This window comes from Vicugna pacos, chromosome 3 (genome assembly GCF_048564905.1).
Source record: "Vicugna pacos chromosome 3, VicPac4, whole genome shotgun sequence".
Lineage (NCBI taxonomy): Eukaryota > Metazoa > Chordata > Mammalia > Artiodactyla > Camelidae > Vicugna > Vicugna pacos.
This window is the reverse complement of record NC_132989.1, coordinates 93,293,130-93,306,658: the sequence shown is the minus strand read 5'-3', so window position 1 is coordinate 93,306,658 and position 13,529 is coordinate 93,293,130. Positions and strand designations below refer to the sequence as shown.

The window sequence follows — 13,529 nt, the reverse complement described above, 5'->3', positions numbered from 1 at the left end:
CCCCCATCCTCTGCCACACGTGCACACGTGCACTCCAGGGTTTCAGTCTAAGGTGGTTTAACACCCAGTAATTCACCTAGCATGAAACCCACAGCAGACCCACCTAAACTTATGCTGCTTTTGCAGGAAAGAGCAGTAGCTGCCACCATTTTGGCGTTTAATACCAACAGGCTATTTCAGACTAACTTTGAGGCCCCTCACAAAGAAATACACATTGATTTGGGAGGCAGAAGTGTTGTGATCAGTATCTGGTGACCTGTTTGGTGGCTTCAGAAGGTCTTCAGATTTTCAAGCTTCTACAGAAAACCAAGTAATTACTAGGAAGCTTTGCAATCACTTCAGTATGAAGGTCAAAAATCTAGAAAACCGTTATGTGTTATGTTGAGTCTTACTTCCATACAGAAGTGAAATATCAAAAACACAGGATGGAAATCTATATTCCTAAAAGTATATGTCTATTTTTTACATGTATTAGAATTCTATTCATAAATGCCCAGTCTAGTCATTATTGAATTAAGGTATAGATTTCTATATCTTTTACTTCTCCATTACAGAGACTTGACTTTTTCCCAATTCTAAAATTAAAATTCCACCCTCACCCTCTGTGCCACCCTTTCTCACCAAACCAAAGCTTAGTGGGATCTTCTACTTACAGAAGCTAGGCGAAAGGATTTCCGAATGGATCCCGATACACATCAGAAGATGCAGGTTGAGGGGAAGCCACCTATGGAGATAAAAACCATCTAGTCAATAACTATAATTACAATAATAAGAAAACATCTATAATTAAGACTTCTCAAGTTCCTTTAAAAATCCCTTAGGTCACAGACAAATCAGATATTGTATGGGTCTATGATGGTTTGTGCGTGCCTGCTTATGATTACATCAAAACCACAATTCAGAATTATCTTGGTCTTCCCAAAATGCCAAATATTATTTTTATGAGCTAAATCATAATGAGTGGGAAATTAGGAACTTAAATTTTTGAAAGATTTTTAAAGATAGTATTTTGGCTCAATTTCTTGCAAAGTGCTTTCACGAGCTAAGTTAAGTGAGATATAAAGGACTTTTTCTATACGGTATTTGTTTCTCAAGTTCAAGAGAGTAATTCCTGCGAAAAAATATATCCCCAGTTTGAGTTGATGTTCATACTGTGATGGTTCTCAATAATAAATCTTATTCAAATGTCCTTAACTGGGGGGGAGGGATAGATTAGGAGTTTGGGATGAACAGATACACATCACTATATATAAAGTAGATAAACAACAAGGACCTACTGCATAGCACAGGGAACTATATTCAATTTTTTGTAATGAGCTGTAATGGAAAAGAATCTGAAAATATATATATGTATGTCTATGTAAAACTGAATCGCTTTGCTGTACACTGAAACTAACATTGTAAATCGACTACACTTTAATAAAAATTAAGAATTAAAACTAAAAAAAAAGATAATAGAATTAAAAAAAGAAAAACAAAAATAAGTGTCCTTTCCCGTCCAAAATACAAGCAAGGTTAATTCAGGAGGTAGTAACACTGTGTGGCACATACTTTGAAGCAACAGCTTCTAGTAATTGATACTTACAGAGGCCTGTGATGAACGGAAAGAATCTTTAGAGAAAGGGTTCTCAAATGCATTGTCAGCAGATTTGGTAACTGGCAGGGCACCTTGTCTGGGAGCTGGCTTTGGTAGTTCTAGAAGGTGAGAAAAGAGTTAGCAGACAAGCTCTTCTCAAACACATGCACAAATTCTCCAGGCTTATCTTAGAAATTAAGTTCCATACTTTGAAACTGACATCAATGGCACAAAAATCAACACCAAATACTAAGACTCCCGATGATTCTTACAGGCAGATCTACCCCTTCTCGGAAGGGAAAGCCAAGTATATTCACTTCAAGTGAAGAGATTCAGAATTCCCTCACTTAAATGCACCTACATGGCAAACCTTCATTAAGCCTCGAGGCCAACACCAAAATAGAGGCTCCCAAGAGTTTAAACCACTCTGCAGACTAACGAGCTAATACAGTGTATCTCGCATGCAAATTCTGGCTGCATTTTGAAGCAAACTTTAACTTTCCCGGTTAGACAGGTAGTGCCGTCCACATATACCTACTCATGAGAAAATGAGCCCTTATCATCACACAAACAGCCCTCCAGGTGCCACAACCCATTGAATTTCAATGGCTCTTGGTAGCCTTTTTAAGACTTGTCACAAGAGGGCAGCATTGGGCCAGCCCTTGGGAAGAGCTAAGGTAAACAGTTAACTCCATAGGTAAATGGTTAAGTAGCCTCCACAACTCCTGATAAGCAAAAAACACAAGAGTAAGGCTATTGGAGGGTTGCAAAAGGGTTCCTCTGAGGGACTCTGTGGGTCCACATGACAGTGAAATACCTGTCGGGACGGCTGACAGAGAAGTAGGTAGCTCACCATTGATCTTCCTCAACAGTTGATTGGCGTCAAAGTCGTCATGGTCTGCATTCTCCTGAGGGATGCCAACTTTGTTGTTGAAGTAACTGGAGAAGGCACTTGATGCTCCAGAGGAATTCTGCTCTCCCTTCCTTGCCGGGACAACAGGTGGCTGCCGCAGTTGGAAGTCCTTAAACATTTCTTTCACTTCCTTGACTTCTTTGTCCCCTAGTGGGTCCAAGGCAACGAAGGCATCGCTGGAGATGTCCTTGGGAGGGCCAGTTCTGGGAGGGGGTTGAGGAGGAGGGACCAGGAGAGAGGAGAGCCCAGAAGGGGACTGGGCTGACGCAGCAGGAGCTGGAAAAACATTGCTCTGAAAAGGATTCCCCAGAGGGCTGGCCGACGACCAAGTATTGGGTGCCACAGATGCTGATGGGCCCCAAACAACAGGGGCTGGAGGGGGAGTTGAGGCTGCAAAGGATGAAGGTTGGTTCCAACCTGGAACAGCTGGGCTATTGGTAAAGATGAGTGGCTGGCTGAATCCTGAAGGCTGACCAGCAATCAGAGTGCCTGGGACCACTGACGTGGACTGACCGAAGACTAGAGAGGTTGAGTTCCATGGTCCTGCCTGAGGGGGTATAACTGACACACCACCTGAAGGGAGGAAGCGGCAGAAAGGACTTCTCAGGAGACCAGCTCAAAGAGGACTCGAGTTTCAGAAAGCACAGTCCTCTGGAGAGCATTTATAGAGAGCATTTACATGACAAACCTTCTTTAAGCCTCGAGGCAGACACAGATTTTATTAGAGTAAATCACTAAAGATTAATTAGCTAATACAGTATAGCTAATGCTGGTTGCATTTCGAAGTCCTTTTTTTTTTTTTACCATACCTTTCTAACTTTCCTCATTAGATGAGTCATACAGTCTGTAAGTACCTAGTCATAAAAAAAAAATGAGCCCCTATCATATGTACACTGATATATTTGAAACAGCCTGTCAAGAGCATGTCAAGAGCATGAACCGAGATGTTGAGTAAATACATTTATATAAACCATGCTGATTACAACATAGTTAATTAAGATCATCCACTGGGTGCTCTTGAGTCACTGGTTTAACCTCTTCATTTGGCAACTGGCTCCTGTCCGGATCTTATGGAAACGAGTTATCAGGCATCTGCTTTAGGCTTCAGCGTACTTACATCCCGGAGAAACAGTTTCAAAGTTTCTTTGTTTTTAAATGCGGCCAAGGTTTACACAGCTATATAAAAGGATGATACAATTTGGTTGATGCCAAGACAGTTTTAGACATTTTTATACAGACATGGAGGAAAGGCTGGTTTATCCTGGGAGAGTTGTTTCAAATAAGTGCTTCCTGCCATGTGCCACTCACTAAACTTTGCCCTAAGTTAGAACAGAGTATTGAAGAGAGGGAGGGAGGGAGGGAGAGAAGAGAATGTTAAGCAAAACCCAAACCAAACCAAACCAAACCAAAAACCCCCTTGCAATGTACCTAATTGTCCATGTCCAGGCGTGTGATCTTTGTAGGGGAATGGCCCTCACACCTGCATCCTTGCCAAGGAGATTCATAATTAGCTATGTCACTAATATCCAGGTCTCTCCAGTGTTTCCCCACTCTTCTTTAAAATTTTTTAATTTTTTAATATTTTAACCTTTTTTAATTGAAGTATAGTCAGTTTACAATGTTGTGTCAATTTCTGGTGTACAGCATCATAGCTCAGTCATACATATACATACATATATTCATTTTCATTTTTGTTTTTTGGTGGTAGGTTTTGTTTTTATTGAAGTATAGTCAGTTACAAGTGTCAGTTAGTTTCTGGTGCACAGCATAATGTCCCAGTCATGCATATATATACACATATACTCATTTTCATATTCTTTATCATTATAAGTTACTACAAGATACTGAATATAGTTTCCCGTGTTATTTCCCACTCTTCTTGAGACGCTCATCCCCTACATATTGTTCTAATACATAGGACATTTTCTCTTCTGCATCCTCCCCAGGGTATTAATGGCTCAGTTAAACTGTCACCACTAACAGAAAACCTGAATTCAACCTCAGACCTATTCATGAACGAAGCTTTGCTCTCAAAACCTACTTGCTTTGAGCTTTTAGAGCAGAGCGTTCTTTAGTTACGAAAGCTTTCTAACCAAAGTAGCAAAAGGTCTTCAAACTTGGGTTAGGAATGTTTTTGTTTCCACAGTGAGAAAGATTTTCCAAATGGGGTTCAGGGGCTGATGGAGCAAGGCAGTCTATCTGAAATTTTCTCAGGATTGGAGCCTGGTGTTACTTGACTCCGCTGTCATCAGGAACACCAGTCATCTGGTCACGAACACATAAGGCGTGCTCACAGAGAGTGGTGGGCTTCTGAAAGGGTCAGCTTACTAAATTAACCTGCTTGTTTTTGAGGGGAGGAAGCTGGGTACAAAAATAGTAATTACTAAAATTGGGAAGATTGCAGTCTGTGATGGTAGAGACTAAAACTCAGGCATACCACCTCTGATCCAGCACCCTGTCCTCCTGTTCTGTCTCCTGGGCATCAAGGAACAGAACTATACTTTTTTATTGGAATATTGACTCGAATATCTATTTTACATATATAGAAATTGGACTTCATTTACACTAAGGAATATGCATATAGGCAGACCTCAGGGATATTGCAAGTTTGGTTCCAGACCATTGTGATAAAGGAAATATGGGAAAAAAGTGAGTCACATAAATTTTTTGGTTTCCCAGTGCATATAAATGTTGTGTTTATACTATATAGTATAACATAATATATAGTAGCCCATTAAGTATGTAATAGCATTAGGTCTAAAAAAATGAACATATAACTTAATTAAAAAATACTTTATTGTTAAAAAATGCTAACCATGATCAGAGCCTGCAGTGAGTCTTAATCTTTTTTGCAATAGTAACACTAAAGATCACCAATCACAGATCACCATAATAAATATAATAATAATTAAAAAGTTTGGAATATTGCAAGAAATACCAAAATGAGACACAGGGACATGAAGTGAGCAAATGCTATTGGAAAAATGGCGCTGGTGGGCTTGCTTGGTACAGGGCTGCCCCAAACCTTTCATTTGTTAAAAAACAAAACAAAACAAAACAATTCAATACCTGTGAAGCACAGGGAAGTGACGTGCAATAAAACAAGATCTGCCTGTGTTCCTTTCGCAACCGATCAAGGGAAACGCTCTCTTAGATTCTATGAGACAGGCTGCTAGAGGTGGGTTGAGTTTGAACAAAATTATTGCTAGCATTTTAAAACAAGTCATTTAAATTTTATTAACTGAAGCCAGTCACTCATAATTTACACCACTTGGATGTGCAAACTGGGTAGAATTTTATCATCTTTCGTGGCAGATGACGTGCCTTTCCTTAGGAAAATGTGTGGCTTTCGTCATAACAGCAGAGGTGGTATTAGTGGGAATATTGGCAAAAGAGACAAATATATTTGCCAGGAATGAAAGGCTTTCCCAGTGTCTACTTAAGCCAGGCTGCATTCCCATCATGCATTGTGTTTCCAGGATGCTTAAGGCTCTGCTGGAGAAAGTAGAGGCAGAAGGTAAAGGAAAAGAAAGTGTGCTGGGATTTCAAAATTGTAGAATAGGTAAACAAGATTAAACTGTATAGCACAGGGAAATATATACAAGATCTTACGGTAGCTCACAGAGAAAGGAATGTGACAATGAATATATATATATATGTGTTCGTGTATAATTGAAAAATTGTGCTCTACACTGGAATTTGACACAACATTGTAAAATGACTATAAATCAATAAAAAATGTTAAAAAAAAAAGAAAGTGTGGGTGTAAGAAGTTCATCCTTATCACCTTCTGATGCTAGATTAAAACACAGGGCAGGGAGTCAAAGCTCAGCTTTCTACAGGACCCATTCCCCACCCCCAGTTCTCCAGGGGAGACAGTGTCCCAGCTGGGTCCAGCAGAAGCCAGACCTACAACCTTCCAGGGTTTGGCTGAGGATCCCTGCTGGTGGACAGGGCTATACTGTAGGGCTCAGTTTGAGCCCCATGTCCAAACTTGGAAGAATCATCAGTATTCTGCACTTGTATACCCCAAGGCCTCAACAGGGGCATCTAGCCAAAAAGCTTCACTTTGTCCGAATAAATTAACAGTTATAGGGTCCAGCTGTATTTTCAGGCTGACTTGTTAAATGTTGGCTGTAAAAATTCTTCGGGGCATTGATATTAGGCTACAAAGCCCTGTGATGCGATCTGGTCGGGGGCATTGCTTGCTAGCTCGCTCTCCTTCTGCAGGAAAAGCACCAACCAGCTCCAGCCGGGGATACAGGCAAAAGTGGTACAGAAAGGGGAAGAGACATCAGGTGCTTAGGGAGAGTTTTTTGAGAGTATGAACACAAGCAGAGACCTGAAACAAGTTGCCTTCCCATACCTGCAGGGAGTTCAGCCACTGAGCAGTTTGCCACCATACTCCAGATAGGACTGCAGAGATTTAATGTGATAAAACCAAAATATTTTCCTTTATAAAAAAAACAAACCAGCAGAAGACCAAAAAAACAAGCAAACAAAAAGAGAGTTCTGATGATCGACTCAGCAGGAGGCAGAGAAAACCAATATCCCTGGACAAATTTTATAAAATCGGGAAGAGAACCCATCCCTCTCCATCCAGAGCCTTCTCAACCCCCTCCCAAGACAGAGTCTATTTGGAGCCTGTAGAGGTGCCAAGAAGTAGAAGAACAAAGAGAGTCCCCTGCAGGAAAGCAAAGACTATTATCGGGGTTTCGGAAGACTGTCCCACAAAAGCAGAAAAATGCGGGAGGCTGTGGACGGACAGTCGCGGGGCCAGCTCTCAGCTATTCCTGCCACAGGGTGGCTCGGTGGCTTACATGAGCTCAGGACACAGTGATGAATGACAGCACCTGCACATCTCAGGTCTCTGGTAAAATTTCATCTTTCCCCTTATTTCTGGGTTCTTTTCCGCTTCAGATGTCTACAACTTATCTTCTCACTTTACTAAGACATTCAACTAGCCAAAATGTCAGCAAGGAGCAGCTAAGGCTTCAGTATTCAGAGGCTGATCAGGATATATGCCTGTCCCACACCCACCATGTGCCCAGGAACAGAACTGGGCTCAGAGCCTGGGACTTTCATTCAATGACTTACACTTGCTTCAAACTTAACTTATAGCCCTTTTGGGGTGTCTAGCAGTTTAACAGGGGATAGGGCCTCAATTTAGTAATGGCAAACTGCATGGAGGACATGCATAGTGCTACTTTTTTCAAACAGAGACAATAGACAAGTCTCTCTTGTCTTAACCCTGTTTCTCCAGCGAAGCCGGTCTGAGCTTCTGAATCCCTTACAGTTGTCTTCCGTGAGCCCTTACCAGCTGGTTCAGGTAAGTACAATGTTAAACGCAGATTTCTTCTCACATGCCAACTTAAGGAGCCAAACTTCAGTTACGAGTAGAGAGTACCACAGGGAAGTAAAAGTGGGAGAAGGCTCCTGAGGCTGCTCAAATCTTATGCCCTAGGAACCTCTATGAATGTGAAGTGCTTCCTCCTACGACTTGTCGTCTTATGAGTGAAAGCAATGCCGCCAAACCCAACTCCATCTCTAGGCACCTACCTAGACCTGCAAGGGGCCCCGCTGGGGCAGAAGCACTTGCTTTGAAGAGATCCAGAGGGTTGGTCTGTAGGGTTGCAGGTTGTCCTGTAGACATCTGGCCTGGAGGTTCTGAGACAGGAGGAGCAAAGACGTCGGATGCAAGTAAGTCTTTTGCTGGAGACTGACAGGGCAGAGAGGGGACACAGAGGAGTTAGTCAGTAACAGTGAAATTCAGCTCTGTTCTCTATCCTACTGTGCACCTCCAACTTGAAAACACAAAAAGAAAAACTTCTCCTCGTTATGGATAAATTACTACAAAAACCCAAAAAGACCAAAAAAAAAAAAAGAAAAAAAGACACAAATTCCTGGCAATAGACAGAATATTGGGTCTTGGTGACCCAATATTGGTGGATTCTCAAAGTGAAATCTGTTTTGCTCATTTACACATTTGTTTCTGTCTGGTCTCAACAGCCAAAAGCTTGAAGCTGGGAAAGGACAACTGTAAGTAAGGAGCCTAAATATTTTGATCATTCTCCTGGACTTAAATCATTCTGCATAAAGATGATACAGTAGACAAATCATTAGGCCAGTCTTCCTATTCCAGTGAGATTTTTTTAAAGTGAAACTTATATAAACCACCTTTTAAACTGCTTTTGAATGAAGTGGTGATAGTAAACATAAACGTTTCTGTCAAGACAAGGGATCATTTGGTTAGGATTTAAAAGAGGAGACAAACTCGAGGATTTTACACCACCACCCGGGACATTAATGCAAAACAAGGGGTATGTGGGGATGTGTGTTAGTATGGGGAAGGTACGAAGGGAATCACAAGGACCCTTGCCCGCCCCTCCCAGAACATGACGATCAGACTTACCAGAGGTACAGAAGCAGAGCAGCATTAAAAATGGAAAAACTTGTGTTTAGTTAACAGTAAGTGACAAGACATGCAAAGGGAAAGCAGGGTGTGACAAACACTGCTGAGTGAGAAGCTTAACAAGGATGATGATTAGAAGAAAGTACTCCTGGAGAACGATGCGCCTTATCCCACCTTCTATGTCACAGCCACACAGGAAACTACAAGAGCAGCAGGAAAGAGAGCTTGCATCACACCACCCTTTGGTACCGAACATGCATTCTGCCAATGGATATGTGGAGCAGACAATTCACCTTAGCAGTCCTTCTGCCTCTTCCTGGTTTGGTGCTTTGTGGAGGTGGGATAATGGCTATGGAGTCATGTGGTGAGGACTGGACAGAGCTTTCCAAGTCCTGCTTTACGCCATTCGGCACGGGCAGTCCTTTGGGAGGGCTTCCCACAAAAGGGTTCGGGGAGGATTTGATATGGAAGCCGTTCTGTTCTCTTTCAGATACCCCATTGTGAGTTCTCACTGCTGTCTGTGTCTGCATACTTGATAAGGGCCACGGGTCTGCCTGAGCTTCCTGTTTGCCAGTCCGGTTAGAGATCTGGTCAAATTGCTGACCAAAGTAATCAACATCCCCATTCAGAGGCCCGTTACTCAGAGGGGTAGACGAGCTACTCAAATTCTCTTTCTTCTGATCTGGAGATTTGAGAGAATCAGACGAAGAAGGTGTCGATTGGTCTGGTTGTGCAAAAGGATCGTCACGGAAAGGATCAGGATTAGGGGTGGGAAAGAAGTTGAGATTGGCAGAAAAGGCATTTTCAGGCAAGAAAGATGCCTGAGGCTTTGGTCGAGGAAGAGAGCAGGAGGTGATCCCATTTGTTAAGAACAGATTTTCTCTTAAAGAATTCTGATTGGTGTCGATTTCAGAGTTTAGATCCACTAACAGGATATCTTTGCTTTCCTATCACATTTGGAAAGAAAAAAAAGAGACTGTTAGTCCACATTGTGACTTCAAATAAGAAAGCTACATAAGATGACCGGGATTATCAACAGTTCCGTTAGATTTTGGTCTTACTGGGTGACCATTACCTTCTCCAACCACATCCGTGAGTGCACTTACTAGTTGTAGAATAGGTCCTCCCTGCCCCACTAGGCCCTTTGAATTAAGCCTCAACTTTGTTGGCCCGTCATTAAGTGAAATCTTACTGTTATTTGCTTTATTCATGTCTCATCTCACACTGTCAGACTGGCTGAGTTCATAATCATCATTGTTTCAGTTCATGCCCTGAGTCTTAAAGGGGATTGATTGAGAGTCACTCTAAGTGACTAACTAACTGAGCTTGAAAATAAAAAATGACCTCAGAGGCCCATTTCCTACTGATGTACAGTCCCTTCTGTTGTACCCCTAGAGTCACATAACATCACCTTTCTGAATGAGCAAATTCGCTAGCTAATATATTCATATTTCATAGTTCTGGATGTAATAAAGTTTAAGGTCAAATGTATTTCCCTATAATTGGTCTTTCCTCAAGGGAGGGCAAAAAAGATTTTTCCCTCATATCAGAGCCTGTTGGATACACCTCTTTAAATACTTAACGATCCTTTGGAAGGTGTTGTCAAGTTGAACCTCCCATCCTCATCGACCCAATCTCTTCTCTGGACATACCCTTCCGTCTATGTCTTTCTCAAAATACTGATATAATCTAACAGATTGCATTAACCTCTCTTATTTGTACTTTTTTTCAGAACATGGTTTGGAGTTGCCTGTGTTGTGACAGTAATCTCATCTACTTAGTGGATAAATTCAACAAGTCTTTCATTCATCTTTAATTTATGTGTAAGGTGGAGATGTCCATTTGAGACATAATTTGAAAGACATACAAAATGCATAACTCTACAAATTCTATTCCTTCTCTATCATGTTTTAGACATATTAATTATTTGGATTCTCAATTGTTAGATAAGACATCCTTCTCAGCATAAAAGCAGCAAACTTGATAAATCTGACATGTCTTTATTCAGGGCAATGACGCAGTTAATTAGGACTCACCCTGCGAGGTAGCTGTCATATTGACAGACCTTCCTTCTGATTGAGTTTGATCAATTAAATACTTGGTTATGCTAGCCACAGAAGAATATAAACAATAAAAACCACCCAGCTGAAATGAAAGTTAGTTTTCTAGCATTACCCTGGGAAGACTATGAAATATTTTGGTCACTGGGGCAATGATCATGACAGTGATCAAGGGAGTATGAAATTCTCAACCTAGTAAATAAAAAAGAAGACTGAACAGGCCCCCTTGGCTTTAAGAATAAATTTTTTAAAAGTTCAAATCCTAAATCAGACCTAATTGGTATTCTATCTTTTGGCTTCCTTTACTGTTCGGTATAAAGACCCAGTTTTAAAAAGCCAGCTTTTCTCTTTATAACCAGAAGAACTTATCAGAGAGAGTTTGTGAAAAAAAAAAACAAACTTAAAAAAAATCAAAGAATTTGATTGGAAATTTTCTTAACGTAGGGAACTTTAACAATCAAAAAAATCAAAAGGTAGGACAAAATGTATTACAAAAGCTTGTGATTGCAGTATTTATTCATTTATTATGAGCCACCTCTGGGTTAGAACAGTTGAGTGTTCACAGCTGGTGAGTTCTCCTTCAAATACTTCAGAAGAACTTCTTAGGACACCAAACAGGAGCCACAATGTTAGACTTCTGAATAGTCACCCTATAAGTAAAATGTATAAGGCTCTCCTCAGACTGAGTTTGCTGGAACCCAAGATTAAGAGTCTAGTTCATAGACTGCAACTGAAAGATGGAAGACTTGTCATCCACCCCCTCAGTCAGCGAGCGCTTCATTAACTCTTTGTTGGACTGTAAACACTGCATCCACTTGGCCATCATGTGAGCATCTGAGAGGCAAGAACTAGCAACAAGAACGTAAAATACACTCCCTGCTCTTAAGGGGCTCCAGAAAGAGGGGCAGGCGGGCAACCACGGAGGTGTCTGCACAGGCAAGGTTTTAAATTCTGAGTTCCATAGACTAGCCCTTCTCCAGGGAGCTCATCCTCCCTAACCATTCCAGCCTGCCAAATCCTGGACCTCCCTACACAAAGCCTTCGGTGGCTTCTTGCTACTCCCTATATTAAAATAATCTTCATTAGCCAGACTTTCAAAATGACCCACATGGGACCTCACTTACTTTTAGCCTAGCTGCTCTCTTTTTCTTACATACTTCAAAGACCCAGTGCAAGTTAAGATCCTTTACAAAACCTTTTCCCATTGATCCTTCTATTCCAGCTTCACCTGTGCCCACCATGGCATCTTACGTGTACATGACACTGTGCTTTGTGCCCCAATCCCATTCCCGTCCCAGATTTGATGGGAGACCTGCACCTTAAATTCTTTTTATAAAAACCGTGCTTTCAAATGGTCAGGTTTTTAAAGTTAGAGACCAAGTCTTTTTGTTCTTTTTTCTTTTCATTTCCTTTTTTTTTTTTCCTTTTTGGAGATAGATACAGTATGGCAGAATATTCCAGTGGTTTTCTGATGAAAATTATGCTCTCAAGGATGCCACTTAGTTTGCAACATGAGCTGTATCTGAAATGCGTAAGACTGTTTTGTATAAACGTTGGGGAAGGGGCAGACGGGTCAGGGAAGCACTAATGAAGTCTAGGTAATTTGGATTTCTGCTTCTCTTCATCTCTGCCAGAGCAACTGTTGTGAGATTTCAAAAGTTTTAAACATGCTGGTTTTATCAAGTAGAGATAAATTTGTTTTGTGACCTACGAATATGGAGCCAGTATGTAAGACGACGCTGGCAAAGTCTAACCAGCACATAATTAGCATCGTTAGCATTCTCTTCCTTAGCAGATACCATCACTTTGATGGTATTTATCATTTTAATTTATTGTTAGTTTAACTGAAGCTTGCATTTTATTTCTATAAACCAAAAATTCTTAGAATGCACCAAGTCTAATATAAATGAGACTCAAGATTATTAATGTTTTTCATTTCCTTTTTTAGAACTTTCTAGACATCTACAGAAGCAGATTAAGCAGTCAGCACTTCCTTGCCTATCCCACTGGGATTCTACTTCATAGCTTGAGGATTTTGATCTCTTTCAATAGACTACTTGTTTGAACGTCAGTTATACTTGGGAAGAAGGTCATTCAGACATCAACTTACTCTGGAAGACAGTTACTAATGGAGGAAGGGGCAGAGTTGCCTAGAAATCAAAAAACCTCTGAGCTAGGATGGACCTTTCAGGATTATCAAATCTGATATTTCAAAAACTTTATCCCTACAAGGGTAACAAACATTACGAGGAGCGGAAGGTTTTATAGACAAATGAGTTAGGATTCGCTACTTGAAAGAACATTAAACAGGCTTCTAGACTGCAGGCTTTTTAGGGCCTCTGAAAACACTGCGAATCTCGCAGAGCTGGGGGCAGAGTGTCTACAGCTCCTGCTCCTCTCCGTCTCACTGCGCCTGGGCATTTGACATGAAATTTCATAGGCCTGCCATGGTCTGCACCACTCTGGCAAGTGAGAGTCCTACCCAGTTCTTGGTCTGCTGCTGCTCTCATTCCTGTGCCCTCCTCAGTCACAGAGGCTGGCGGGATAATCCCCTGGTGTGAGACTCCT

General features: G+C 41.3%; 1 protein-coding gene across 3 annotated transcripts in view; it reads right to left on the bottom strand.

Moving 5' to 3' along the window:
• The window catches only part of DAB2 (DAB adaptor protein 2), a 52,045-nt gene that overhangs the window by 2,791 nt on the left and 35,725 nt on the right, over window positions 1-13,529 (bottom strand). For 2 of the 3 annotated variants that reach the window (XM_006207681.4, XM_072958751.1), the window contains exons 10-14: window positions 9,195-9,848; window positions 8,049-8,208; window positions 2,430-3,062; window positions 1,586-1,695; window positions 654-724 (exon numbers count right to left, since the gene is read on the bottom strand). In XM_006207681.4, the coding sequence (XP_006207743.2) occupies window positions 659-724; window positions 1,586-1,695; window positions 2,430-3,062; window positions 8,049-8,208; window positions 9,195-9,848 (1,623 nt within the window). In that variant the 3' untranslated portion in view covers window positions 654-658. The remainder of the gene's footprint in view (window positions 1-653; window positions 725-1,585; window positions 1,696-2,429; window positions 3,063-8,048; window positions 8,209-9,194; window positions 9,849-13,529) is intronic. The other variant, XM_015242096.3, reaches the window with a different exon arrangement.